Source organism: Streptopelia decaocto, assembly GCF_964273445.1.
Source record: "Streptopelia decaocto genome assembly, chromosome: 9".
NCBI lineage: Eukaryota > Metazoa > Chordata > Aves > Columbiformes > Columbidae > Streptopelia > Streptopelia decaocto.
In genome coordinates this window covers 17,762,803-17,790,365 of record NC_138664.1, presented here as the reverse complement: position 1 = coordinate 17,790,365, position 27,563 = coordinate 17,762,803, and the positions used below count along the sequence as shown (strand labels likewise).

Below are 27,563 nucleotides of genomic sequence, written 5' to 3'. Positions count from 1 at the left end.
TTGAGCGGCGGGTGGGCGCGGGCAGGCGGGGGCCTCTAGCCCTTTAAGAGAGAAAATTGACTTTGTAATCTGAGCGAATTCCTCCTTTCTGACAGGCGGGAGAAGTTACAGGTCCCTCCCTCGTTCCCTTTTATTAAATATAGTAGTAGCAGCAGCCTTGCCTGGAAGCAGGCGCTGGTGGAGGCTGTGCCGTGCCCAGAGCCCGAGCCGCTGCGCCAGCCCCGGGGACACCATGGGTGCTCAAGGTGGCATTGCCACCCTGCTGCTGCTGCTGCTGACGGCCTGTCAGCCCCAGCCCCTCCGTGCAGGACCCCTGGCTGGAGGTAAGCCCTGTCCCGCCAGCCCACCCCAGGGATGGAGCGGTGAGGAACTCGAGGAGAACGGCTCGGCTTTGGGTGCGGGATGGGCTGGGAGGGTTGGGACCCAGCAGGCAGCGCTGCTGGCACCCATGGGTGCAGGCTGTCCGTCCCCGAGCTGGCAGGAGCATGGAGAGGCAGCTGCAGTTTCGGGCAGGGTGTTTGGGCCAGACTGCCCAGCAGGGAAAGCCAAGGGGCTGCTCGCCCTCTGTGGCTCTTGGGGTGCTGTGTGCCTCGGGTTTGGTTGATGCTTTCCATGGGGGCACATGCAAACCTGGTGCTGGCTGGGATGGAGCTCATGTCATGGGCAGCACATGGGAGAAAGGCACCCTCCATGCTCGGATGAAGCCCTGAGCCCTGGGGACAGAGAACAGGCACGTCCCACAGCCCCCGTGGGGACAGCCAGCCCTCCCTGCCCATGCTTGGCCTTGCCATAGCAGCTGTCTGCTAGGGCAGCCCCTTTCATCCAAGGAGCGGGATTTCAGATGGTACCGGTGGGGAGGAAGGAGCTGAGCAGCGTTTGACAGAGTGTGTGTCACGTCCCAGCTCTGCTCCGTCCGTCTGTCCTGTGCGCAGTGGCTGGATGCGTGGGGCCAGGGGCTCACCTCTCCTGCCAGCACAGCCCCAGAGGCGTGCAAGGTCACCCCGAGGGTGCTGGGACACCAGAGCCTGTCCAGGGCTGAGGGTGTCCCCCAGGATAAGGAGCCACGGTGCCGCAGAAGGGGCTGGCCCCAGGCAGCGGGAGGGACAGGGACACTGGCTGCTGCAGAGGGATGAGCTGGGCAGAGGGGTTATTGCAGGGCATGGGCTGGGCAGGGTGAATTATATCCAGTTTTCCCCGGGAAGTGGCTGGGTTTGACCACACGGCTCTTGGCACGCTGTGTCCTGCCTCAGCATCCCCATGGCTGTCCCGCAGTCCTGTCCCACCCTGCACCTCCTTCCTACGCCTTCTGCCTCCTGCTCCCTCCCCTGCTCCAGGTTGCTGGTACCCACATGGTCTGAGCCTTGGCAGGCTCCACAGGGTCTGGATGTGGGTCTCCTGCTCAGGACAGGTCTGCACCTCTTCAAGCTGTGCTCAGGGTCTAAACCACCATTTGCACTGAGTCAATGGCACCTGCAGCTCCAGAAGAGGAAGGGATTTTAAAAAGCACTTATTTTTTTCTATAATTCACACCCAAAATAATATAACATCCCACTGAGCAGCTTCTCTTCCCCAAATCTCCTCCCGGGCACTGGGGCTCTGACTGGTGGCGGGGCAGGAGCTTGCCTTGTCCAAACAGTTTGTAGAGGAATTCCTGACTACCTTTGGTCTTTTGCTCTTCAACCATCTTCTGCATCTGAGCCTGCATTGGTGTGAGGAGCAGGACAAGGATGATCCCAGAGCCCATGCCTGTGGCCCTCAGCACCCGCAGGGTCGCTGCGGGTCCCTTGTTGTCCCCATCCCCTCCCCAGTGAGCAGTGGCCTCCAGGGACTTGCTCCTCTCCTTCCCTCCGGCCTCCTTCTTTCTTTTTTTTCCATGCACTAAAACATGTGGATGCCTGGCAAAAAGTCCTTTTTGTTAATGAACAAAGTGGCCTTCTTCCTTCCAGCCCCAACCTTTCCATCCTGGGCAGGGATTTTACCACGTGAAGCCATTGCCCATTTGAGCATTCAGGGTGGTGCCCAGGGCTGCCCTGGCACTCTTGAGCTCTATCATTGTGAAAGGGCTGGAGCAATCCCAAAAAACAGCACGTGGCTTTCGCCGGCACCTGTCAGCCCCCCAGACTGCCCCCAGGTAACACCACCCACGGCCAGGACACAGCTCCAGGGATCAATGGGCATCTGCCTGGTGCGGACCCACAGGGCTGGGAAAGGAAAGGGGTTTTACACCATTTTCTGCACCTGGACAGATGTGCCAGCAGTGACTCCAGATCTAGGCACTGTCCTCCCACAACCCCCATCCCCTTGGGAGCCCCATCGTCCCAGGAGCATCCGTCCCTTCTGATAGCACCAGTGCCCGTGCCAGGCATTCCCACGGGCTGCCGGCACTGGGACATCCCTCTGTCCCCATCAGGGAGAGCCACACCAGCCACCAGCAGTGTGCGGGGGGACAGGCTCATTTTTAGGGGCAAAGCCTGTGCTTTGTGTTGTCTTCCAGCCCAGGTTCAGGGGCCTGGGCATTCTGCCCAGCCTCAAATGGAAAGAGTCACCATGTACATCAACAAATACAAGATCATATCAAAAAGAAAAAACACTCATAAACTTGTCCTCTTGACATCTGAGTGTGAAGCTTTAGTAAACTGTTTTCAGACATCCCGGCTCTCCTCTGCTTCCCAGGGAGGTCACCCGCAGGCTGAGCTCCCCCATCCCCAAAAACCTCTTGCTGGGGGTTTGTGATGAGGATGGATGGGGTGGAAGAAGGAATTGGATGCATAGGGTCCCTGTAAGCAGTGTTCACTCTGAGCTTCCAGCAAAGGGGTGCCAAAAATGTGACCCCTAAGTCTTGGGAGACCTCAAGCAGTGGTGATGGGGCTCTGGGGAGGTGAGTGTCACCGCAGCTTGTCCATGGCTGCTCACAGTCATGGGCAGGGGACAGTGTCTGCCCCAGGGTACCCGATGGGACCCCTCCTGCCTTCTATGGGGTTATCAGGTCCAGGGAGCCACCTCAGCTATTCCTCTCCTCCACTTTTGGAAATCTGACTGATTTATTCAAACTTTCTTTTTTGTGAATGCGCCACATGTTTTGAGGTCATAGCTCCAAGCATCTGGAGAAGTTTCCAGTTGATGGGAAAGTACAGGAAAAAAACTGAAAAGGGGGGAGAATGCAAACTGGTATCGTGGGAATCAGGGAAGGATATTCTCGTCTCACTCTTATATTTAGCATCAGAGGGCTGTGGGCAAATATATAATAAGTGCATTCCTCAAAGATCGCAGGACAGGGTTAAGCTCACCCGGAGGAGCTAACGTCAGGTTGAAGGCTGGACAGTAACAGGACTGGGGAGGCAGTAGCCTAACGCTGTCTGCGTGCCTAAATAAAGCTCAAAGCACAGACTGTTCGCAACAGGCATTGGCTCAGCCCAGGCTCAGCTCCCAGGGGCTGCTCCAGTCCTTTCCAGGTGCCTGGAGGAGCCAGGCTCTGGCTTGTCTCCTTTTTGGGAATCCAATGTTAGCATCACCCCCCGCCTTCAGCTGGGAAAGCCCTAGAAACTCCCCAGTTCGTGTTTGCAGGCTTGCTGGGTCCTGCCTGGGCATCCCAGGCCATTTCCACATGCCCAGGTCCAAGGCAGGTCCAAGGCAGGTCTGAGACCCCTCAGTCCCAAACCAGGCCTGCCCTGAGCCTGGCACCGGGCTTGCACATTGCCTTGCTGCATGTGGCTGGAATGCCCTGCAGAGATTTTCTGGGGGAAATGTAACAGAAAAACTGCTGTAAGGAGAAATGTGTTATGATCTTTCTCCCTGAGCTGCAGAAGACATGCTTGCATGATGCTCATTTTACTTGTGAAGTTTGCAAGCAGACTTGAGACTTTTTATTCATGTGCCACAAACAGAGAACCAAGATTTATGCCATTGCAAAGCCATGGGCTGCTTTGCAAAGCAGAGCCCAGAGTCAGGACAACCTTGGATTCTGCAAAGCTGGGCTTAAAACCTGAGAAGCGGGGCTGCTGCAGCTCTTCCCAGTGCTGGCTGGGGTCATGTGGCTTTGCCACCCAGTTTGTCACTCCTTAACGGTCACTCGTCCTCAGGACAGACCAAATAGGGCTTCCGAGCATCCTCCTGCCAGCCGTGGTGAGGTGGGGCAGACGATGTTTATGTCCTGTGTCCTGGATCCAAGCGGGTGATAAATTCCCATTTTCCATCCTTCCACGCCGGGTGTGTCGCCTGTGCCAGTTGTGCATCACTCTGTGCAATCCCGGCGGGAGCTGCCCTGCGCCCAACGGCTGCTCTTGGCTGCCTGACAGCCGGACAGACAGACAGTAGCAGCCAGAAAGCATCCCAGGGAAAGGGAGGGTGCTGCTAAAAATTGACAGGAGCAGAGAAAGTCATGGGGCGAACAGCCTGCTTTGGAGGTGGCCAATCCCATCACGTGCCTCCAAGCCAAGGAGAGAGAAAAGTAACGTTCATCCGTCACTGTGACTCACTGGCTGTGACTCAGCTCGGGATGGCCCTGTGAATCCCTGCGGCTTCTTTTACCCAAATCTTGGCTTTCTGGTGGTTGTTTTTCCTCCCTGCTATGGACGGGCGGGAGGAAGGTGAGCGAGGGAGGGGGTTTTGGGGCCAGAGCCCCCGGCTGCTTGTGGTGCTGTGCTCAGGGTGCCAATGGATGCTCCCCATCTGTGACCATGCTGTGAGCCCCCCCACTGCTCCCCAGTGCACATGCAGTGAGTGAGGGGGGTCAGGAGGCATTTCCCATTCCCTTTCCCAGCCTCCAGCTGGGCTTCAGCCGGACTTCGAGGTTTCATGCATCCCATCCCACAGAAATTTCTGGCCCTACTGGGGTCATTTCCTCTGGGAGCCGGGGAGGAGAGAGGGAAGTTTTGGCCCGAAGTAGATGTGGCTGAGAAAAGGCTCCTGTCCTGCCCCACAGCCCTGGGAGGGGATGTATGCGCCGGCTTCCACACCCCCACAGCCCCCCGTGGCCAGCTATACCTTCCCCCGCGCTAGAAATAGAGCAGGCATTTATTTTCTCTATAAACATCACCCCGCCGCTTGTTTCTCATAGATGGAAAAGCCAAGGGGATGACAGAGGTGGGGAGGGGAACCTCTGAAAACATGGGAAGGGAGGGAAGTGAAGACAAGAAGCAGCAGCAGAGATTTCAGCTCTAGAATGGAAAAAAAAAAATGCTCATTTTCTTCACAGTTCCAACTGCAAGACAGAGAATTTAGCATGTTGTCCCCAGATGAGCAAAAAATATCCTCTCTTTCCCCTTCTATGCTGCAAACACCCCTCCCTGCCCGTGGTGACACTTTTCTGTGCCCCTCAAGGTTCCCAGCATTGCTGGGAAAGCTCCTGTAGTCCCATGGGGTGCAGGGTGCTTGCCCTGCTGCTGTGGCTATGGCCAGATCACCCTGAACTTCACAGGTTAAAAGCTCCTTCCCTGCCACTGGCTGCTGGAATTAAAGCTGGCAGGTAGCTGGGACTGGAGACTTGCTTGGGAACAGGCACCGGCTCTGCCGGGTGGGCAGGGATGGGATTTGGGGATGTGCAGGTGGGATGTGCCGCAGGCTGTCCCCCTGCTCCCGCGGTGCTGGGCGGGCCAGGATTGTCCCCTTGTGTGCCACCACATGCCCTCCTGCAGCTCTGCAAGGCTTTCCTGGGCAGGGTGGAAGCCGCCGGCATGGAGCGGAGTAGTGAGAGCTGTGGGAGCGGGGCCGGGATGTGCAGGGTGGAGCTGGAAAACCTGCCAGAGAGGGGGAGACGGCCTGGGAGAAAGAAAAAGAAAGAAAGAGAAGGGGAAAAAATAGAACAAAACCCGACTTGGGATGGTTTGGAAACCACGTCCTCTGGGGCTGATATAATATTTCCAGGCCAGCTTCTCCTGGCAGCGGGAGCCTGAGCAAGCCTGAGTCACACTGCAGGGGACGGCACAAAAGCCCCATTGAGCCTCCCGCTTCCCCAAATCCTCCCACATGCTCCCCCCGCTTCTCTTCCCAAGGCAACAACTCCAACCACTGCTTCCAGCTCAGGCTTATTCCTTAAGTCCCTCTGGAGTCGTTTAGCCACAACTCATTACAGGCTCTCCATCCCTGGTCCTGCTTGCACAAGGCTTTGGGGTGTTCACCCTGGGGATACCACCCTTGGGTCTTAAGAGTGCTGTGACCTTTGCAAAGGGGATGTGACAGTGCCAGCTCTCTGCTCCTTGCCCTCCCCTCCATGGCTCTGCATCTGGCCGAGCAGGAGAGCGCAGGAAATACCATCAGCTTTAGGGCTGCTTGAATCATCGTAAAACCACGCTGGAGAAGCGAGGGCTGGAGCTCCGGAGCTCCCGCCAAGCCTCCTGGACCCCGCTTTATGGCTGCCAGCTCTAGCAGCTCCTCCACACTGCTTCGTGAGGCTGGGGGAGGCAGGAGCAGGCAGACGTGTTGGGTAGGGGGGCGAGGGCTGGTGGGACACAAGGTGATCCAGCAACCCCCTCCCAGGCAGCAGAGAACTAGCAGGGGGCATGTTTTCCCCTGACCCCAAAGTCCGTGGGCTGCAAAAAGGCTTTTTTTTCTCCCAAAGTTGTCGAGCAGGAGTGCAGCTGGCAGGGGAATGGGGAGAGGAACTGAAATCATAAACACAGGCGGAGGTTTTCAAAGCGGCGCAGTGCAGCCAGAGGCAGGGGCCAGCCCTATGGGATGGGGGCGAAGCAGAGTCCCCCAGCACGGGGGCCCCCCTCCCACACCCAAAACAAGGGTGATAGCCTCTTTTGGCAAGTGCTTGGTGGTCACCAGCCCCAGGAAGGGTGATCAGCTGCGGCTTTGCCGGCAGTTTCCCTGGCGCTGCTTTCCAGCAATCTCTGCTGGCCGGCAGTCCTGGAAAGCGGTGGCCCCGGGAGCCCCGCTGCAAGGGAGGGCCAGGTGCAGGGTGGGAGGCGAGAACCGGAGCTCTCCTTCCCATCACCAGGGTTTGAACTGCACGCACAGCCCTGGCTCACAGTGTGGGAGCTACAATTGCCGGCTGGAGTCACAGAGGATAAAACCTAAAAGTTGGGGATAAAGAGAAAAATCTGTCCTCTGCACTGGGAGTTATCCCACCTGGGATGGATCTGTGCCAATGCCGCCCCACCCCAGAAACGTTGAGGCTGAACCCCAGGAGCAGGAGAGTGGGGAGAAGGTCCTGCCTGCATGAAGGGGACCATGAGATATCCCCAAGGTCCCCAGTGGGCTCGGATGCCATTGCTGCAGCCCAAGACTAGCTCATGTGTGACCTGTCTCCATTGCACTGGGGTTTCCTCACCGCAGAGACCCGGCTGGGTACTCAGCCCTCCTGCTGCACCCAGGGCCCCACTCAGGACCCCAAGCACGCCTGAAGGCAGCGGGCCCCCGCGTTCCCCCAGCACCTCCTCCTCCCAGCAAAGCCCCAGCCAAACCCGAGGGCCGCTCTGCAGCGGCTGTGTTTGCCTTAGCCTGCCTCGCAAGCTGCTCATTTCCTTCCCCAGCCATAAATAAAACCACGCCATAAAAACAAGGGAATGTGTAACATAATGAAGCCTTTCTCAGAAAGCCCATCGCATCCCTTCCTCCCCCATGCAGGCACAGGGGCACAGCCCAGCCCTGCTAACCGCCCGGGATGCAGCCTTTGGGCTGCGGGTCCTGTCCGGCATCACAGAGCCAGACTGGGATTAGAGAGGATGGAACTTGCAACCACCTACAGCAGAGGCAGGAGGGCTGGTCCTGCCCACCCTGCCTGTGCTGGGAGTGGGGACAGGAGCTCACGGACCTGCCGCAAGAGGACCAGGAGGGTTTTGAGCTGCTGAGCAGCATCCCCAGGGCTGGGTGGCTGCCCTTGTGTCCCTCTGGAGTTTGCACAGCTGATGGGTGTAGCACGGCATGGCTGGTGACAGTCTTGCTACCTTATAAAGTCATTAAAATTAAAAAAACAAAAAAACCAACCCCAAACAACTCAGAGGGCCTCGAAACAAGCTCCTGACGCTGTGGAGGAAGAATGCACCCAGCTGGCCACGGGGCATCCCGGCAGCACGAGGCTCAGCGCTGACACAGGGGCGGTTGTTGGCACGGGCTGGCGGGCAGGAAGGATGGCAGCTGGCCGGCTGCGCTGCACCCGTGGCCACACAAGCCCGGGGCTGTTCGGGCAACAAGGAGCCTTCACTCCCAGAGTGTTTTTCCACCATCAGGAAACTGGTGTGGCCGGGGTGGGAAGCAGTTGCAAACACAGGGAGCCTTTCAGGAGGTGCACGTGTGCGTGTGTGTGCATGGGGCTCTATTGGAACCCACTTTGGTAATTAAAGAGCTACTTTAATGAATTCCAGTCCCCTCCCTGCAAACACACATGGGCCACCGGACCTGGCCCACATGTGCCCCGCACCACAGCCTGAATGAAGCCTTGTTGAGCAGCCAGCCCCTCCCCAGGACCATTTCCCACCCCCCTAGGCAGAGTTTGCTGCAATCCTTCCTCCTCGGCCTCAGCATCCTCCTCCTCCTCCAGCATTACTGTAGTCCCTTGGGGACTTGTTTGTATGCCTCCCCAAAAATGCACCCAGCCATCCCATGGGCAGGGCTGGGGATGGCCCAAGCTGGGACAGGAGCCTGCGGGCAGGGAGGGCATCCATCCTCCAGCTCACATTTCCCCTGCACACCCAGGAGACATCTCCTCACTCCGAAAAACCCTCGCAGCCAGTGCTGGTTCACCCCGCGAGCCCTCAGGCTGAGCTTTGCGAATGCTTTTCCTCGCCTGGGCCAGGACTTGGCTCATCTGTCTCACTACGTGCTGGGGAGGAGGTGGGAGAAGTTTGTGTGCTGAGATGTTAAAACATGGAGAAGAGCCCAAACCAGCCATGATGAGCCCCAGAGCACCCCAGGAGCCCCCAGTCCGGAGCCCCAGGTTGGACAGGGATCCCTTCCCCTCCATGGTGCTGCCCAGCATCAGGCTCTGCTGGACCTGGCTCATTTGGGGACTGTGGTGCCAAAAAACTCCCTCAACACCAAAAAAACGGCAATTGGAGAGGCCAAACCTCTCGTGTTTTCAACTGGAGGAGCAGAGGGAGAGGGCCAAGGCGTCCCGGACCCGGCGCGTGGCTCGCACAGAGCCCTTGCTTGTTCACGGTCCCCAGGAGGAGCTGAGCACGCCCGGGGCCCTGCTCCCAGCCCCTTGCTCACAGATTTTGGCTCGTCATCTTGTTTTTTTCAATGCTAAGAAGACCCAAAAAACAAAACCCAAATGACACTGCAGCCTATAATCTGCTGGCTGGCTGCTTGGAAACTGTGACGGAGGCCCCTCTCACATCAGCAACACTTTTCCATCAGCCTGACAAGGCAGGGGCTGGGAACATCAATTATTTTTAGCCAGGGTGAGCAGGACGGCTGAGGTGTCTGCCCCCACCCATGGCCAAGACACAGGGACCCATTGCCCTCCGTGATGGGGGAGGAAGGGCCATCTCGGGCATCCCCACCCAGGGATGAAGCTCCATTCAGGGCATGACATGCCCATGGTGTGATCGTGACACCCTCAGGGCACCTGGATCCCAGGATGCTCAGCCGTAGTGAGCCCACAGACATGACTGTGTACCTGGGGGGTTCTTGCCCTCTCCACGTGTGCCCGAATTGAAGCTGCCATCCAAGCCTCCTCCAGGGCAAAACACAACCCCCACATCCAGCAAGCCATATTTGCTGCATCTTTCGCAACTTAGAGGGCAAGAAAGAGGGGAAAGGGAGGTGAAAAGCTGCAAGTCCCTTGTGAAACAGAAATGCCACAAGTCAAGCAGCGATCGCATCCTGGCTGGGCTACAGAGCAGAGGAGGAGACGAGCCCTGAAGTAAAGCAGGAATTTGGGAAGACAAACAGCAGTAATTCACACCGCTCTGCTGCCAGAGAAACATCCCAGAGCCAGGCAAGGGTCCCTCCTCCCTTCCCCAGCAAACAGCACCATTCCCCTGGGCATCTATGCTTTCAGTAACGTTTTATTGGTAGTATTTTATGAAAGAAGAAAAGAAAAGCATCTCTGGCAGCTTTGGGAGAATCGAGGCAGGATGAAGTGTACTGGTTGCAGGAGCTGCTGCCCCTTAGTGCACTGGAAAACAGGCTGGTTGTGCCCAGCTGGCTCCTCCAGCCCCAAAACATGATCCCCAGCACCCCTGGGAGACACTGTCCATCCCCTGGGCTGGCAGGGGAGCTGCTGGAGGGTCCAGCCCCAGCAAAGCTTTTTACCCCATGACAGCAGCCTCTCAGTCCCCATCTGAAGAACACATTTTCGGGATTAGGGGAAGCCACAAAACTGAAATGCAGCAAAATCCTGGTGGGAGCTGGAGCACAGAGCGCCAGGGGCCAGCACATAATGTACACGAGATGTCTCCAGGGACCACAAGATATTGCATCCATGTGTGCACGTCTCACTGGGGCCTGAGCACAGCTATGTGTGGCTGTGCAAGGAGGGAGAGGACAATTCCCTTTTGCAATGTGCCACATCACTCCTGCTCACTGAACACCAAGACAAGGTGGTGCTGAGAGCCCCGGGCAGCACTTGGCACAGCACCCACCACTGCTGGCCACCGAGCCAGGCACAGTGGGGCTGGCTGGTTTTGCAATGGCCACTGGAAGGAGGGAGAAGGTTAGGAGAGGACAGAGCCTTTCAAGGTCCTCCAAAGACTAGCAAAGCTCCTCTGAGTCACTGGCTGGGCTGAAGACAACAAGGAAGCCACAGTGCCCTATGCCAAGGGCAGGCACGGGGTCCGGGAAATGAGCAGGCGTAAGGCACGCTGGCAGCCCTACCCCGGGCTGAGCAAAGGCCTTGGTATTAAAGCAAGGGCCAGATATTTCCATGCTGCCATCCCTTCCCTGCCCAGAGCGGGTGGGGTGACAGAGCTTGCAACACCCACATTATTCTCCCATACCCCAGGAGAAAGCTGAGGCACTTTCTCTGCTGCCGGGGCAGGAAGTGATTTTTTGTGGTGGGGCAAGGAAGGGCTCAGATGAGCATCCCCTATGCAGGGCACCACAGAGCTCAGCTCAGAAGAAAATGCAAAAAACCAAAGCAAAGTGTTCCAACTCTTCCCCTGCTACGCAAACCCTCACCTCTAACAACAGGCTCCTTTCAAAACCTCTGTGACTGTGGCTGCTTGTTTTTCCACTGGGTTTTTATGTGCACCATGCCATGAGCAAAGCCTACCTGCCAAAGCAGGGGGAGCCTGCCCAATCCCCACCTTTTTCCACCCCAGTCAGATCCCAGAAAACTGGGCAGCAGGAAAACACAACCAGGGAAGCAGCTGCAAAAACACACGTGGGTTTTCACACCCAGACCTGCTCTGCAGGAGACTGGGTTCACCCCAACACCCGACCTCCATTCCTGCCACCGCCAAAGCAGAGCAGGGGCTGGGCTGGGCTCCTCAGAGAAGCCACAGTCTCATCTTTGTTGCCCCATGGCACCTCAGGCTGACTGTGGGACCCTGAAAGCAAATGTGGATCTGATGGCAAAATGTGCAATAGTGCAGTATAGGAGGAAAGCTCCACACAGCAGGCTTTATAGAATGTGACTACATATGGACTGAAGATGCGCATGTTCACCCCCCTCCCAAAGAAAACCCCAAACATATCCTCCCCAAACATTTACAGCTTATGGGTCTTCTGAGTGTTTATGCTTTGCCCTGCCAAGGCAGAGTCAACTTTACCAGGGGTTGCTCTGGAGCTAACCAGGTTGGGTGGCAGCACATCTCAGGCACAGGCATTTAACATGTGTGCAATGCACACGCATGCATCGAGCCAGCAAAAAAAGTGTAAGCACTCTAAAATTAAACCTTGCCACTCCCTGTGCTTATAATTCTGCCCTCTCCCGCGTATGCCCTGTGACACAGTCTTTCATTTCATGACCACATACCATTGCGCTGAGTCCCTCCAGGCTGATGTATACTGGGTGTTGAACATCTTCCAGCTGTGGCTTCAGGCATCCCATTTGAGCCGAGGTTTCCATACAGTCTCACATCCACATATGGATCGCAGGCACACGCATTTATTCCTCCAGCACTGATGGAGCAGCCACCTTCAAAGTGAATGTCAGCTATGTTTGGATGATATGGACAGCTGTTAGAAAGTGGTGTAAAATAGAGAGAGGAGCAGAGTACAGTGTTGGGTGACCCAGTGTCATCCCCAGGGCACTCACACAGCATTTCTCAGTTCAGCAATGACTGGCACCAGCTGAGGGATCCAGCCAAGGCACAACAGCCACTTCTGGAAGAGTACATGTTCCTCTAAAGGGACATGGCTGTGGCAGAAATTAGAAAGGCTCCTTAGGGTAGTAAAGCCAACAGCTTAATCTGATGACGGGTACTAGAGCATCTGCCCCGGCCAAGTAATGAGGAAGAAGGTTCCTCTAAAATGCTGTGTGGGCAAGGAGAAATACAGCCTGTGCCTCACCCCCCAGTCCCTAGAAACCCCACCCTCTAGGAAAAACAGAAAACAGACTGTGCTGGGAGCCTTTCCAGGCTGCTGGGCTCCAGCGTGCTGTTATGGGGCAAACGGGGAAGCACTGATGGGCTTGGGAGGCTCCAGATTCACAACACCCCCACAGACAGGGCTCACAGGTGGGCGTCCTTCCCTGCCTGACCCTCTCCCTTTTCTCCCCAGCCTCTTTCTTCGGGGACGGCTACGTGGAGATGCCGCTGGCGGATTCCTCACGCACGGTGCGGCTCCAGCTGCGGCTGTACACCAGCCAGGGGAATGGGCTGCTCTTCCTGGCCGCTGGCCAGCCCGACCACCTCCTGCTCCAGCTGCGGGCCAGCAGACTGCAGGTCAGCACGTGGTGTCGCCCCAGGGTCCCTGGTCAGGGCTTCAGCCCCTGCAAGGGTAAAGGGGAAGCACCTGGAAGCAGACAAAGGAATGGACAGTTGAGCTGCCAAGAGCTCTGCTCAGATAAAATCCCCTCTTGTGGTGACAGTGTTGATGTCCACCATAAAGGAAAAGAGCAGGAAGCACCCAAGCACAGATCCTGCTTCTCCTGCAGCCTGGGCTGGGCCACCAACCACATCCAAACCAAAGCAGGAGAGCAAGCGAACAGCTGGCTGGAGGTCTCCTGCTGCAGACCATATGTCTCAGGGTCCAGCAGCTCACCCTCTATTTAGGCAGGCTCCAGGCTGCTGCCTGTGGGGAGCAGAGCTGCTGTTTCCCCTGCCAGCTCCCAGGGCAGGGGCTGGCAGCAGCCCAGGCTGCAGGGATGGAGCAGGAGAAGAGGAGCCAGCATCTGGCAGAGCTTCTTCACAGAGGGAGAGGGAAAGCCCAGAGGTGGGGCTGGGGCACCGGGGGATGGAGGAGCCCAGGGAAGTAGCTGTCAGACTGGGGTTTGCTGAGAAAAAGTGAAGGAGAGAAATTCAGAGAGCAGGACAGAGAGGGCATGCTCATGGGGGCATGAGGGAGGAGCACACCCACCTCTGGGTGAACAGAGTGAATCAGGGACACAAACATTTGCAAGTCCCCAGGGACGGGTCCACGCTTCAGCAGGTATTTATGATAGATGGGAAAGTATCTCCTGTGCTGCAGAAAGCACCTTGCTCGAGTTGAGTACTGTCCATGTCCTTCCCTGCAGGCCAGGCTGCGGCTGGGCTCGGAGGAGGTGACCCTGTACTCCCCAGAGGACCTGCAGCTCAATAACCTGGCGGTGCACGACGTTGAGCTGCTGGTGGAAGATGGCAGGATGACACTGACCATCGACAGCCACATCAACAGCTCAGTGGACATCCCAGGGCCCGTACGGGAGCTGGACATCCAGTACGGCCTCTATGCTGGTGGGACAGGCAGCCTTGACCTGCCATACCTCGCTGAGGCCAGCTCACCCTTCAGAGGTTGTCTCCACTTAGTGACATTCAACGGCCTGGATGTCCTCTCCCGTCTGTCCTTGGATGGCAGCTCAAAGATCTTCCACCGGGTTCAGGAAGGGTGCAGCACACAGTTCTCTGCAGATCCTGAGGACCCCTTTGGGTTCCTGGGGCCACACTCCTACATTGCATTTCCTACATGGGATGCGAGTGAAGAAGCAACCATTGAGTTTGTGATAACAACGAGCATCACCCAGGCACCCCTCATCTACCACGCAGGGCTGGAGAATGACTTCTTCTACTTGGAGATCTCCAACGGGCGCCTGAGAGGGTTTGTTGAGAAGGGGAACGGCATCATCGTCCTGCACAACAATGTCTTCATCAGCGATGAGCAACAGCATTATGTCAAAGTCTACACAGACATCCACAAGTTTGAGATACTGATAGATTACTATGCCTCATCCACATCCAACCGGGGCATCAACAACTACCTGGACCTTCAGGGAAACCTCTTCATCGGAGGCATGAATGAAAAAGCCTTGCAAAGGCTGAGGGAGCAACATCTTGCTTTCATCTCAGTGTGGACCATGACCAACAACTCATTTGTTGGCTGCTTGGAGGACCTGCGGATAAATCAGCAGAGGAGGAGTCTGCAAGACGCGGTGGTCACAAAGGACATCACATCAGGCTGTGGAAAGCAGGACCACTACTGGGACTACGACGAGGTGTACGAGCAGGATGAGGCACCCACTTCACCACCTCCAGATGTCTGGTCAGGAGCACCAGGCCTGGTGGTGGAACCATGCCGGCCAGACAACAGCTTCCCGCCGGCCTTCGCCAACATCAGCAGGCTGCTGCACGTCAGCCCCCTCATCGTCTCTGAAGGAGGCGTGGCTTATCTGGAGTGGAAACATGCCCAGCCAACGGTGGACTTGAGCCTTGCAAACATCCGCCAGTCCCAAATCCTCTTCAGCATCACCAATGACCCCAGGCACGGCCAGCTGGAGCTGGACATTCCTGGGTCCAGGAGCAGAAGGAAGTTCACCTTATTGGACATTGTGAATCGGAAAGTCAGATATGTTCACGATGGTTCTGAGGGGCCCATGGACCAGCTGATGCTGGAGGTGACAGTGACTGCCCAGCAAGGCGTCCCAGAGTGCTTGCGGCAGGGGCAGATGTACCTGCTGCCCATCATGATCAACCCCATCAATGATGCCCCACAAGTGATCTTTCCCCATGGGAATCACATGACAATCCTGAAGCATACACGGAAGCACCTGACCACAGACATCCTGCAAGTCCTAGATGATGACACATCCTGTGATGACCTCGAATTCCAGCTGCATGGTGGCCAGCAGATGGAGGAGGGCTATGTGGAATACGACTTCCACCCTGGAGTGCCCATTGAAGAGTTCTCCTGCAGGGACCTGGAAGCGGGCAATGTGGTCTACGTGCACCAGAGCGGGACAAACTCACAGCTCACCTTGCAGGTGAGCGATGGCACCATCCCAAGCCCCATTGCCACCCTGAGGATCCTCGCCATTGACCCTGACATCCACCTGCACAACAACACTGGCCTCTCCATCTCCCAAGGAGAGGCTGCACGCATTACCACAGCCAACCTTTCAGTGGAGACAAATGCTGTGAAACAACGGGTTGCCATCCTCTATGTCCTCAGAGAGCCTCTGAGGTATGGTGAGATCCAGAAGCAAGTGAGCATGGGAGGGGAATGGAAAAAAGTCGAGTCCTTCCACCAGCAAGACCTGGAACAAGGGCGCATCCAGTATTTCAGCACAGACCCAGAACACCGGCTAGAAGATGTTGTGGAGAAGCTGACATTTGAAGTCCAGGTGGGGCAGAAGGTCTTACAAGACAACACCTTTCTCATAAGGATTAAAAGAGCCACAATTAAGATGAAGACCATGGTCCCCCTCCAAATGAAGAACAGGCGGCACAGAAATATCACCAGTAAGGAGCTGGAGGCAATGTTAGAAGATCCAAATGCTGCCCCGGTCCCCTTCCGCTACTTGGTCATCCAGGCTCCCAAAAAGGGAAACTTGGAGCTGCTTGGCAACAGGCTGACCGAAGGCTTTGGATTTACCCAAGATGACCTGCAAAGAAACCACCTGACCTACAGTGCAACCATCAGGAATTCTCAGCAAGCCCAGGACACCTTCCAGTTTCGCGTCCATGCCGGTGAGCAGCACTCTCCTGTCTACACCTACACAATCAGCATCGGTGGGGACCCTGATGCTCCAGCCCTGACCAATGTCCTCCTCACCGTGCCGGAAGGCGGGCAGGCAGTCATCTCCAAGGACCACTTGTTTGTGCAGAGCATGAACAGCATGGACTACCTCTACGAAGTGATTGAGGGGCCAGCACACGGCAGGCTGGCCTGGGCTGCGTCCCACAGCTGGGCCTCCAGAGAGGAGATCACGGAGTTCACCAACGATGATATCCTGCACCGCCGGCTGCTGTACCAGCATGACGACTCCGAGACGCTAGAGGATGACATCCCCTTCGTAGCCATCAGGCAGGGAGAGGGTAGCGCTGAGCCTGATGCAGAGGAGGTGAGAGGTGTTTTTAGAGTCTCCATCCAACCTGTCAATGACCATGCCCCAGTTCAGGTGGTGAACAAAGTATTCAATGTGGTGCGCAACGGGCAGCACCTGCTGACAACAGATGACATTGCCTTCACCGACAAGGACTCTGGCTTCTCTGACACACAGCTGGTGCTGGCAAGGAAGGACATTTTGTTTGGCAGCATCGTGTCTGTTGATGACAGAACTCACCAGGTCTATCGGTTCACACAGGATGACTTGAGGAAGAAGAAGATCCTTTTTGTTCATTCAGGGGCTGACCGGGGCTGGATCCAGCTACAGGTCTCAGATGGCCTCCACCAAACCACAGCCCTCCTGGAAGTACAGGCTTCAGACCCCTACATCAAAATAGTCAACAACACCGGTCTGGTCATCCACCAAGGGAGCCAAGGGAACATTGACGCTTCTGTCCTCAGCCTGGAAACCAACATGGACATCAGGTCAGATGAAGAGATACGGTTCCTGATAACAACCCCCCCCAAGTGGGGGACTGTGCTGAGAGGGGAGCAGCCGGTCATGGCCTTCTCTCAGAGGGACCTGCTGGCAGGACAGATCTCCTACCGCCACAATGGGAGCAGGAACAGCCAAGATGAGCTCCAGTTCACTGTAGAAGCAAATGAAGTGGTGGTGGAGGACACACTGGCCATCAGCGTGTTCTTGGACACCCATCCCAGCCCCCTGCGCATAGTCAACCACAAGGAGATCCACGTCTTCCAGGGGGAAGCAGCTGGGATCAAGGAGGAGTACCTACTGGTGAGTATCCCCTTCTCTAGTCATTCCCCGAGCCAGCATTGCTTCCCTGACTACCAAATCTGGACAGCCACTGGTGGGACTCCACTTTACACCCACCTTGCCTGGAGGACAGGACTCCTGCCCAGGTCACTCTCTGCCCAGAGGCAGAAAGGGGGTTCAGGCACAGCCCAGGCAAGAAGGTGACTCTTGCAGCAGATCCCACAGCAAAGCCTTGGGGGATTGCACACCAGTGAGCTGTGGGGCAGCACAGACTCACAGGCACCAGCCCCTCTCTCATGCCTTGTCTCCCCCATGCTCCCAGGTGACTCATGAAGAGATTCCTCCCCAAGACATAGTCTACCTCGTGAGCAGCCCACCAGCTTCTGGCTTCTTGGCAATGCTTCAGCACAGCCGAGACTCGAATGAGCAGCCCAGCCTGGACCCCATCCAGTCTTTCACTCAGGAGGACATCAACAATGACAGAGTCCTCTACCTCCACTCTAAGCCCAAGGAGGAGCGTGACCAGTTTGTTGTGGACATCACAGCCGGCAGTGTGGACCCGCTGGAGGGGGTGGTGGTGAGCCTGGCAGTGCTCCCCATCACCATCCCCCTGGATGTCCGCAACATCACAGTGCCAGGAGGTGGCTCTGCTACCCTCTCCAAGGGCATCCTCAACATCCCCAACACCTACTACGCAGCTCTTGGTGTGGAGTTCAGGGTGCTCGAGCCCCCCCGGTTTGGCACCCTCCTGAACAGCCAGCGGCCTGAGAATGGTGGACTGCACAGCTTCACCTGGAGCCAGGTACAGCAGCCCAGGGTGCCCACTTGCCCACCACACTGCTTTCCCAGGGGTTTGGGAAAAGCCCAGGGGTGGGCACTGGGAGCTGGGGAGGGCTGCAGGGCTTCTCTCCCCCTCGGAGATACTTGCCCTCAGAGTGGAGGGGTTTGTCCTGCAGACAGGGCATGCATCGACCCCCAAGGTGTGTTTAAATGTCCCTGGGGATACGGGGTGGGGGTGTAGGCAGAACACCTACTCTGAGCTCCAGTTCTGCTTCCTTTGGGGATCCCCCTCCTCTCTTTGTGCCGGATTCATCCCACAGGGATGCCCCAGAGCAAGTGATAGGTATCCAGCTTGCTTACTCCCCCCAGGCTGGTGCCCAGGTCCCCTCCCCAGCAGGGCCGGTGGCCCCTGTCCTCCCAGGAGGGTCACCCAGCCCCTGCCCCACAGGTGGAGAACCAGCAGATCCAGTACAGGCAGGACGGCCCCCGGGCCCAGGCCGACAGCTTCACCCTCCTGGCCAACGCCTCGGCGATGGAGCGGCAGAGCCAGCCCAGGACCCTCTTCATCGCCATCCTGCCCCGCAGCTCCCGGGCGCCCCGGCTGAGGCTCAACGCCGGGCTGCAGGTACGGGCGGGATGCCACGGGGATGGGCGGCCACCACAGCGGGCCTGGGGGGGCTCCGCTCCAGGACACCCCCGGGCTGGCGAGCCGAGGAATTTGGGCACAGCGGAGCCGGGGCGCGGAGCAGAGGCGGGCGACGGGCTCCAGGGCAGATGGGCGGTTTCCCGGCGGGGCGAGGCTTTGCAAGAGGTGGAGACCGGTGTCCCCTCCTCCTTCCAGCCCGTCCCTCCCCGCTGCCGATGCTGAAACCGGCCGCAAGATGGGAGCATCGTCCCGCCGCTCCGCCCGCTCCCCGGCCGGGCGCTGCCACGGCGGCAGGCGCTGCCCGCAGCAGGCAGGACCCGCACCCCGCTCGGGCACGGGTCTGCCCGCCCCTTCCCAGCTCCCGGGAGAGCCCCTGGGAGCACGAAGAGCAGCTTGCCCAGGTTTCATCAGCATAGATTGGAAATACGTAGTTAGACAGCCTTCATGTGCCTCATTACACTCAGGTTTCCTGCTCCCACTGCAGCAGTGTGGATTGTGTGAGGTAGTTAATGCCCATCTTTGTAAAGTCAGAAAAAAATAAGTCTCACCTGCTGCTGGAAGTCCCACCTTCCTTTTCCGACACCTCCTTGCTCCATTCAGAGCCACTAATGCAAAATTGCAGCAAAGAACTTATGAGACAACATGCCAGAGTGCCAGCCCAGCAGGATCATTCCCCACCACCCCTGGGCTATCCTTACCCATCCCAGGATTTCCCAGGCTAGCAGCAAGGAAAGAAGCTCCTTCCATCAGGGTCATCACACCAGGATCACAACAGGGGCTTTGGGAAGGTGTCTGGGAGCCAGAGCTTTGGAGGAGGTGCCCAGAGGAAAGGGTATGGGCTGGGCAGCCACCAGGCAGCCCCAGAGACAGAGGTCAGGGCTGCCCAGGACATTTTGGGGGAGTGCCTGCATCCACAGCCAGCCCTGGCTCTATCCCTGCCCACACTACCCTCAGCTGCACCTCCAGCCCAGGAAGCTTAGCCCCCTTCCAGCAAATCCCTTTTATAGTGCATTGTATTATCTGCCCAGTTGTGCCAGAATCCCACCCTCCCAACAGAGAAAGGTTAACGCCTCAGCTCCTGGGCCCATGGCAGCCCCTCTGCCCTGCTCCAGAGGCACAGAAGCTCCAGTCTGCTCACTCAGGACCACCCCATCCAAAAGGGCTGCTCTGGGCTGGCTCTGGCATGGCAGCAGGCAGAGCAGGCAGCTCTGTCCCCAGTGCCACATGTCCTGCCCAGCTATGGGCAGACACACAGAGCCAGGCCTGTGCAAGGGAAGGAGGAGGCTCCATCACTGCCTTATTTTCAGCTAGTTCATTAGGCCAGTGATTGCAAAGCACTTAGGGAAGCATGTCCTACCCTCCCAGCCACTATGCTAAAAAAAATGTTGAAAGGAAAGAAAAAGTACCCAAAATAAACTCCAAGGCAGACGTCCCTCTGCCTTTCCATTGGGATCCCCCTTGGCCCCAAGAGGGGGAATGACAGCCCCCGCACTGCCCGCAGGAGAGGCTCTGGAGCTGGGAACGTTCCCTGCTCCCAGCAGGAGCAATGCTAAAGCAACACAGGGCTCAGGAGGGGCCCAGCCCTGCTGTGTTTGTCCTCTGGCGAGAGATGACTTCAGCGTTTAAAGGTCAGGCTGGGTCTAGGAGAGAAATTGCACAAAGCTTTCCTCTGCTGCCTGCGCCTGCCAGCTCTGGGGGCAGAGTCCACACAGCGATGGGGAGACAATGGGCAGGGTTCAGACCCCAAAGCAGAACCCCCTGGAAACCACCAGACTTGCCTCAAGCAGCTTTTTGAGTTGCCTCAGAAGAAAGCATGGCCGGGTGCCACCAAGAGAAAGGCTTCCGCTGCTGCACCAAGACACACAGACACGCTCCCGGCGCTATTTCGTTGCCTCCTCGCATGCTCTCCTGGAGCACAGAGGCGACACAGAGGCTGAGCAAACATAATAAACCAAGTAAGCGAGAGCAGGAACCAGGCGGAAAGCTTTAATAATTCAGAGAGGACAGGGAGTGTGACGAAGCAGGTCAGCCCTGGCAGTGCAGGTGGTGAGCAAAGCTGCTTGGGCCACCGCGGGTGCCTGTCCCCTGCCCTGGGCTGCCAGTCCCTTCTTGCCTGCAAACACCTCTCTGGGCTTTGCCCACAGTGAGCTTTCCTTGGCATGGAGCCCAGGCTATGATTGCAATCCCAATGGGTGCTGAAGTGACCTGGCTGTGGGTGCTGGGGAGAGCGAGCAGCTCCAAAACCTTGGTGCAGGCACAGCAGAGCAGCAGCCCCCGCTGCAAGAGCTTTGGCTCCTGCACTGGCTGTGTGTCCAGCAGTGCTCCCCCATCCCCTCTCTCCAAAGCTGTTTCTGAGCCTGCCTCCCACCATCCCGCAGGGACTGCTGCGGGATTTCATTTCACTGGCGGCACCCACACCCACTCAAGAAATGTTTTGGGATAGGCCAGCTGAAAACAGCAGAAAAGAGCTCATCTAACCCAGCACAGTCAGCTCCTCCAGAGCCTGGGTGTTGTTTTGTGGGTTTGCAGGACGCAGCTGGGCGGGCGATGCTGTGGGATCACCCTACATGAGCTGTGGGAAGGCTGGGTCCATGCACCCCATGTTTTTGGGGCATCCAGAGGGTGAAAGGCAGCTCTGGAGAGCATGGGGAGAACCGGTCTGGCAGTGCAGGATTCATCCTTGTGCACTTCCGAGACCAAGATATGGTACAGGATTAGGAGAGGAGAAAATTATTGCCTCCAGCTGGAGAGGGGAGATGCCAGGGCTTTGGGGTGACAGTGTCCCTGGGGGTGGGGTCCACCACTGGCCTGAGGGAAGCAGCTCTGGGAAGCCGCGAGGTGACAGTGAGCTTGGCCACATACTTGTCATTCCTGAAGGGTTTGCTGGGGCGGCTGGTGGCCTCGCTGCAGCCTTGTGAGGGGGCGGTGGGACGGGTGGTTTGCCTGGAGGATGAGTGAGGAGAAACACTTAGCTGGGGAGAGACAGGGCTGCGGTCACCACATCCACGGCAGCAGCTCGGGGAGCAAGTTCAGGGCTTGGGTACCTTACAGCAAACCCTTTGCCTGCAGAGAGCTATGTCAAAAGCACAGCCCCTACCCCGTGTCTTCTTCCATTTCCAGTGCTTGGGGAAACTGAGGCACAGAGGGGCTAGCCCTCACCTCTGCCCTCTTGCACGTGCCGGGAAACACGGCAGCAGTGCAGGCGCAGGGTGATGCAAGGCTGGGAAGAGGCCAGATGATGGGACATCACCCAGCGCAGGGACAAGGCACCCTTGTTGGGCTGGGACATGCTCAGGCACCAGCAAAGCAGGCTGAACAGGGCCGGGGGCCAGAGCAAACTGGAGAAGAGGGGAGAGGTGCTGGGGGCATTCCAAGGGGATTACAGCCTCTCTCTGTCCCCCAGCTGCGGGAAGGTGCCACAGCTGCCATCGGCCCCCATGTCCTGAGTGCTGAGGATGAGGACTCCTCGGCGGAAGAGGTGACGTACTCTATCCAGCCCCCTGCCAACGGGAAGGTGGTGCTGAGGTCAGCACCCGGCACTGAGGTCCGGCGCTTCACTCAAGCCCAGATCAACAACGGCCTCATCTTCTTCGTGCACCAAGGTAGGGCAGGGCTGAGGTGCCCCAGTGTCACCCCCCACCTGAGGGAGGGGACGCCACACTGTGCCACTAAGGCAAATACTAACCCCATCGCTCAGCACCCCGGTCCAACCTGTGCCAGAATAACAGGGGGCTACAGCCCACCCTGCCCCACGTAAATGCCCAGCTCTGTGCTTTCTGCAGGGCCCCTGGATGGAGGCTTTGCCTTCGACCTGTGGGACGGTGAGAACCTATCTCCTGGGCACTTCTTCCTCATCAGAGCCCACAGAGAGCCCCTCATCAGTCTGGCCAAGAAGCAGAGCCTCACTGTCTGCCCAGGTGGGTACAGGCACATTCCCCATCCTCCCAGTCTGATGGCAAATGGGACCCTTGGACCCTTCCACCACCTGCTGCCTGAGCACTGCCCATGGCAGAGGCTGTGGGCGGGTGGCAAGGCAATGGGTTAACATCCATACTGGATGTGTTTTCCAGGTGCCTTGCAGCCCCTCACCAGCCAGAACCTGCAGGCAGTGAGCTCCAGCCCCACAGGTTCCACCGCCCTGTACTACAGCATCGAGCAAGCCCCACGCCTGGGCAGGCTCAGCACCTCCCGGGGTGAGGAAATCAGGAACTTCACCCAAGCCCAGGTGAGTTTTTGCCTCCCACCCTGCAAGCTCACCCTCGGAGGCAGCCTGGCCTAACTCTTGGAGGATGCTCAGCAAACTCAGTCCTTCCCCTGAGCCCCAGTTTCCCCAGTTGCTGGGTGGAAATACCCTGGCAGGGAGACACTGGAAGCTCTCAGTGGGGGCTACCATGCCATGGCTGGTGATAAACCTCACTTCTTACCAAACTCGGGCTTTGCTTCTCCTTCCTACAGCCAAGACAAGAGCTCAGGGTGCACACTTTGGCTCTAACAGAGTCACCAAGGTTCCCCTGGTGCTCCAGTGCCCATCACAGCAGAGATGAGACACATGCACCTATCTCCCACATGGTCTCACTCACTCCAGGTGTTTATTTTACCATTTAGCAGAGCTCATTGAGGGTTGTTTTTTTATCTTTAGGTGGATAGCGGGTTGATTTTCTACCAGCATGAGATGCCAGAGGAGCCATTCTGGCTGGCCCAAGATGCCATCCACTTCCGCGTGGTCTCTCCTACCACCATCTCCGATTCCTTCATCCTCCTCGTGCTGATCTCCTTCGAGGCCAGTTGTCCCCAGCGCTCCACTCAGCTCTGGAGAAACACAGGTAAAGAAGGAAGAGAGAGCAAGGGACAAACAAGCTCTCCTGAAGTTTGCAAAATTGCCCTGACTTTTGGGTTTTCCCTTTTGCACCCAGGTCTCCAGCTCACAAGGGCTCAACGGGCTGAGATCGGCACCTCAGTGCTGGACGCCTCCAACCTCCTAAGCCAAATCTCAGTCCCTGAGAGGGCTGCACATGATGTTGTCTTCCTGGTGACGGAGCTGCCAGCTCATGGGCAGCTCTTGGTGGCTGGTGTGCCCCTGGAGCGGTCACAGCCACTCTTCCTGCAGTCAGATCTGGCCACAGGACGCCTGGCGTATGCCCATGGTGGTGAGGGCGTCCCTGAAGACCGTTTCAGATTTAAGGCTTGGCTCCAGCCACAGATGCAGCAGTCCATCCATCCTCCTCAGAAAGGGGTGGTCATCTCCGAATCTTTCAATATAACGGTGACTGGCAGCGGCAGCACCAAGGCACCGCAGGTGGTGAGGCGGCGGGAAGTGCTGCGGGTCCCACCAGGCTCTGTGGTGACCTTGTCCCAGGAGTACCTAGATGTGACAGACTCACCAGGTTCCCCAGAGGAGATGGTGTACAGTGTCCACCAGAGACCCCTCGCTGGCCACCTGGCCAATGCACACAACCCACGGGAGCCCATCAACCGCTTCACCCAAGCAGATGTCAATGCAGGCCATGTGGTGTTTGTTGCTACCAGGAGCCGTGCCACAGGGTCCTTGGCCCTGAGCCTCTCCAATGGCCACCACCCACCCACCTTGACCTCGCTGGAGATCGAGGTGCTGCCATCAGTGAGCACCGCTGCCAGCCCGGTGCTGCTGGAGGTGCCCCAAGACCTGAACAGAGCCACCATGTCCCACCGTCACCTCCTGGGAGCCTCACAGCGAGGGACAGGCAACACCCTGTACAGGATCACCAGGGACCCAAGGTTTGGCCAAGTGCAGGTCAACCAAAGGCCAGCACGAGGCTTCTCACAGAAGCAGCTGGACCGTGGGGAGGTGACGTTCACCTTCACTGACCTCACCTCTCCTGAGGACAACTTCCAGTTCCTTGCCACGTCGCGGGCAGCCAACAGGACCGGGGTGGTGAATGTGACCGTCCGTGCCTTGGTGAAGGCTCAGCCGGGCAGTGTGTGGCCCAGGGGCACCACGGCCCTCCTGGACACCAGTATTCTTGATGCCAGTGAACTGGCCAATCGCACCAAGAGTGTCCCAGTCTTCAAGATCCACAGGGTGCCCCGTGGCAGCCGTCTCGTGAGGGTCTCCAGGGACCCAGGACAACCCACCACCCCGATTGAGACTTTCAGCCAGAGCGAGCTGGAGCAGGGGCTGGTTGGGCTGGAGGTGCTGGATGCTGGGGAGACTGACCAGCCCCTGCAGAGTGACAGCTTTGTCTTCGAGCTGGCAGCTGCTGGTGTGCCACCAGCCCTGGCATCCCTGGGCTACAGCACTGAGCCCTACAACGCCTCGAAAGCCTACAGTGTCACCCTGCTCACAGGCCTCCCAGCACCCCCACCCCAGGGCACGGCACGGAGCCACCCCAACGCCAGCGAGCTGGGAATGCCCCCCACCACCTGGCCCATCCCTGGTGCCACCACCAGCCCCAGCCCCGTAGAGGGGGGCACCTTCCTCAGCTTCATTGAGGCCAACATGTTCAGCATCATCATCCCCATCTGCCTCATCCTCCTCCTGCTGGCTCTCATCCTGCCCCTGCTCTTCTACCTGCACAAGCGCAACAAGACAGGGAAGCACCATGTCCAGGGCATCCCCAACTCCAAGGCCAAGAACGGGGCTGTGCCAGACCAGGAGACCTTCCGGAGGACGGACCCCAACCAAGGCATCCCCCTAACAACTGTCAATGCCCTGGAGGGCAAGGGCACAGGTCTCCCACCCCAGGGCACAGGTCCTGGGGCACCACCGGACCCCGAGCTCCTCCAGTACTGCCAGACTTCCAACCCCCCCTTGAAAAACAACCAGTACTGGGTGTGAAGGGCTCAGGCACAGGGACACGAGCCCACCTGGGGTCCCAGACCCTCCCAGAGCACTGCCGGCTACCTCCTCCTGGCTCTCCTCCTCCCTGGGAGCTGGCATCCCGCAGATGCAGGGGGACCCTGGGGACAGGGGGGCTGCCAGTCCAGCCCACCTGGGAGCCCCAGTCTCCAGGTGGCTTTGGGCAGGGGATGAAGGCACTGCATAGGCAAGGGGGAGCTGGCAAAATGCCCGAGCATCCCGAGGGAACGGCTGACTTTGGGTGTTCATTTGGGCCACCCAACAGTGGCCATGGTGCTGGAGGAGACGTGACAGAACTAGTCCCCACTGAGCCATCGGTGGCTCCTCCATGGGGGTGTTTGCCACAGCTCTCCATGGACAAGGGAGGATGAGGAGCGGCTTGTGCTGAGTCAGGCTGGGGATGAAGCTACCCAAATCCCCCAGGGCTAGACAGGCTGAGACACTGGAGCAGAGGCTCGGAAAAAACTCTGTGGCCAATGCCAGGAGAATTTAAGGAGTCCCACCCACTTGGAAAAAAACCCGCCTCGCTCTTTCTCTGCGTGCTTGCTGCGTGTTTCATAAAGCAGATTGCACCGAGCCCCTGGGGGGTTGCACAACAGGTAGATCGCCCTCGGCGGGGGGGACGGCAGGCGCTCACCTGGGCGAGCGTGAAACCGGAGAGGAGAGCGGAGAACCGGAGCCAGCGCGGTTTTCCACTGTATACTCCTCCAGAAGTAAACAGAATAAAGTGCCTTTTCCGAGGTGCATCATGGTTTTCATAAGCCACCTCCCTCATGTCGCCGCTCCTTGCCAGGCCTCCGTCAAGGCCAGCGAGCTGCCGAGTGACATTTGGAGGTAGTGGACCAAATTCTGGGCTCTTGCTCAAATTTTCCTCAGCCTGGACTCCTAAAAGCTTAAATAGAAATTATCTGAGGAAGAGCAGAGGAAAAACTGAGCGCTGAGCTCAGGATGAGACCCAACAATAACACCCTGCACTGCTACATCTGGGAAGCTCATCACAGGGCACGTCCCACTCTCTCAACACCGATGGGAAGCTGCAACGAGTCCCCAGGGGGATGTTTTACACTTGTAATCCCCACACCCAGGGTAAAACTCATCCCACGATCCACACCAAACCAGCACCCTGGGGTGACCCCACTCCAGGGCTCTGGCAGAGCTGGGATATTTGCTTGCACCATGCCGGCGGTTTTCCTGGCTCCTTTTATGGTGCCAAATATCTGCCGAGTGGTAAATCATACCTGCCCGGCTCGAGCTGGTGGGTGCTAGCACGTCCCACCAAGCAACCAGAGCCACTGGGGTGCAAGCAGGCAGCCCCGTCCCCCCACCCCGCATGTGCCCCAGTCCCCGCTTCCCCATCCCATTCAAGCACGTTTATTATTCTCTTTGCTAAGTGCACACCCCCCAGCACGGGATGGGGTTTTGTGGGGAAGCTGGTGGCACCCACCGAGGGCCCCCCCTGGAAGCATCCGACATGTTTTCCTTTCAAATGATTTTCGCCTCGTGCCCAGGGATTAAATAGAAGGAACGTGGCCTATTTTGTGGGGAGCATTGAAAGCAAGGCAGGTTATTTTTAAGGCTTGCGGTTGTATTCCTGCTGCTGGGAAACATCCACTTCCCGAGGTCAGGGGAGGACAGGCAGTAACCTGGAAAACGCCGGCGCAGATCGCGGCTCTGCAGGGCCGAGCTCTGCTGGAGGAGTTTAAACCCCGAACAAAGCCAATGGCTCCGCTGGGGTTGTTGGGGGTTTGCAGCAGGATGGCAGGGGCAGGATCCAGCCCAGCCTGGTGCTGCCCATCTCCAGCCACCCTCCTGGGGAAGAGCTGTGGGTCTGGGGGAGCAGAGTTAAACCACAGCCTAAACAAGCCCTTTGGCTTCCCTGTGCCGGGAGCTGGTGCAGCATTGCTGCCTTACCTGGAGCCCCACGGGCTTTGCACCCAGCCAGGACATGGCAGTAAAGCTGCCTGCTCACACAGAGCTGTAGCCCCTCCCTCATCACCCCAATTTGGGCCAGAACCATTTGGATCTTGGGGGTTTTGGGGGTGACAGGACCTGGGCTGCACCCCTCCATGCCGAGCTGGTTACAAAGCTTGCAAAGGTTTAGGGAAGGTGCTTACAGCTGCTCTGCCAGATGTGCTGTTCCTCTCCCCCACTCGGGCCAGATGTGCACAGCTGTGCCC

The 27,563-nt window shown here is 57.8% G+C and overlaps 2 protein-coding genes across 2 annotated transcripts in view; one reads left to right on the top strand and one right to left on the bottom strand.

Moving 5' to 3' along the window:
• Positions 1–228: 228 nt before the first annotated feature.
• CSPG4 (chondroitin sulfate proteoglycan 4) lies at positions 229–26,126 on the top strand. The gene is made up of 10 exons (XM_082061286.1): positions 229–323; positions 12,610–12,773; positions 13,565–17,146; positions 17,448–17,927; positions 18,354–18,530; positions 21,955–22,153; positions 22,334–22,468; positions 22,622–22,776; positions 23,191–23,374; positions 23,465–26,126. The coding sequence occupies exons 1-10, from the start codon at positions 233–235 to the stop codon at positions 25,363–25,365; spliced, it is 7,068 nt and encodes a 2,355-aa protein (XP_081917412.1). The 5' UTR covers positions 229–232; the 3' UTR covers positions 25,366–26,126.
• Positions 3,513–27,563, bottom strand: part of COMMD4 (COMM domain containing 4) — a 107,552-nt gene continuing 83,501 nt past the window's right edge. The window contains exon 9 of the transcript XR_014184882.1: positions 3,513–3,523. The gene's annotated coding sequence lies outside the window, so the exon portion shown is untranslated. The remainder of the gene's footprint in view (positions 3,524–27,563) is intronic.